General features: G+C 41.0%; 1 protein-coding gene across 1 annotated transcript; it reads left to right on the top strand.

Moving 5' to 3' along the window:
• Window positions 1–36: 36 nt before the first annotated feature.
• On the top strand, window positions 37–1116 carry LOC132181912 (uncharacterized). Its single transcript, XM_059595138.1, has 2 exons — window positions 37–646; window positions 713–1116. The coding sequence occupies exons 1-2, from the start codon at window positions 37–39 to the stop codon at window positions 1114–1116; spliced, it is 1014 nt and encodes a 337-aa protein (XP_059451121.1).
• The last annotated feature ends 424 nt before the right edge of the window (window positions 1117–1540 follow it).

Here is a 1540-nt window from a genome sequence, read left to right as displayed (position 1 = left end):
CCTCCTATCTCACATCTTTTGTTTGCGGATGATGTGATGATCTTTTCTCGAGCCAATGTTCGCGAAGCTAATGTGATTCTTAATTGTCTTTCTACTTATTCTCGGTGGTCTGGTCAGTGTATTAACTTGGCTAAATCAACAGTGTTTTTTAGCAAGAATTGTCGGCTAGCCTCTAGAGCTTCTATTAATGGTGTGCTTCATCTTGCTCCTATTCTAGCAAGGGCCAAATACCTTGGTATTCCTCTTTTCATGAATCGTAAGAAGAAAGATACTTCTATTGAGCTTAAAGATAGGTTTTTTGCTAAGATCTCAAGATGGAAAGCTAGACTTCTTTCTCAAGTTGCTCGAACTACTCTGTTGAAATTGGTTGCCAATGCCATTCCCACTTATATTATGTCTCTTTTTCTCTTGCCGAAGTCCCTTTGTTCTAACATCAATGCAGGTTTGAGAAAATTTTGGTGGGGTTTTCCCCAAGATAAGAAACATAATCTCTCATTTCTTTCTTGGGAGAATATTTGCAAGCCCAAGGTTCTGGGTGGGCTTGGGATTCGCTCTATGGAGTTTTTGAATAATTCCTTGCTGGCTAGATTAGGTTGGAAGATGACTATTAATCAACCTCTTTTTGGGTTGAAGCCCTCAGGGGCAAGTATCTTGCTAATGGTGTATCCTTTTTAAATGCCCCTTCTAATCCTGTCTTCTTGGCTTTGGAAAGGGTTGCTGAAAAATAGGGAGGTGGTTTCTAAAGGGGCTTGTATTTCTATTACCAATGGTGTGAATGTTGGCATTTGGGACTCGGCATGGATTCCTTTGCAGCCTAGTTTTAAGCCCAAGCCGAATCCTAACTTGGTTGAGCTTCCTGATTTTCGTGTTGCAGATTTGATTTCCTCTGAAGAAAGGTCTTGGAACAAACATCTTCTGCAGGATCTTTTTGACTCGGCTTCTGTTCAGTGCATTCTATCCATTCATTTGCCGCAGAACAGCTCTTTTGATAAGTGGATTTGGGCTTCTTCCTCAGCTAGGCTCTTCTCTGTTAAATCTGCCCATGAGCTCTCTTTTTCTTCTGGTGGTAGGTTGTCCCCTTATCTTCAGAAGCTTGGCATGCCCTTTGGGGTTTGAAGCTACAAGTTAGGCTGAAGCATCTTCTTTGGAAGATTGCTTGGAATATTCTTCCTTCTCGAGGCAATATTGGTCGTTTTGTGACCATGGCTGCTGTGGATGCTTGGGTTTGTCCCTTTTGTAAAGGTCCTTAAGAGACCTTGTCCCACATTTTTTTGGATTGTGACTTGGCAAGGATTTTATGGAGGTCCTCTCCGTAGCCTCTTAACACTGCTGTTTTTTCTTCTAGGCCTATTTCAGATTGGATTCTTGCTATCATTTATCCAATTGATTGGCTGGCTATTCCTAAGGATGAAGTTAGAAGTTTTCAATTATTTGCTGCACTCACTTTGGATCATATTTGGTTTTCCAGGAATAAATTGGTTCATGAAGCTTTACAACCTGTTCCAGCCAAAGTGATCAAGCTTGTTTTCTCTTCCTTAAA

This window comes from Corylus avellana, chromosome ca5, assembly GCF_901000735.1.
Source record: "Corylus avellana chromosome ca5, CavTom2PMs-1.0".
Lineage (NCBI taxonomy): Eukaryota > Viridiplantae > Streptophyta > Magnoliopsida > Fagales > Betulaceae > Corylus > Corylus avellana.
This window is presented reverse-complemented; position numbering and strand designations above follow the sequence as displayed.

What these genes read in the sequence shown, in the direction of transcription:
- LOC132181912 (XM_059595138.1), top strand. Translation starts at nt 37, where the DNA reads ATGATCTTTTCTCGAGCCAATGTTCGCGAAGCTAATGTGATTCTTAAT. An exon ending in GTTGAAGCCCTCAGGGGCAA is followed by an intron (nt 647 to 712) that starts GTATCTTGCTAA and finishes GGCTTTGGAAAG; the next exon opens with GGTTGCTGAAAAATAGGGAG.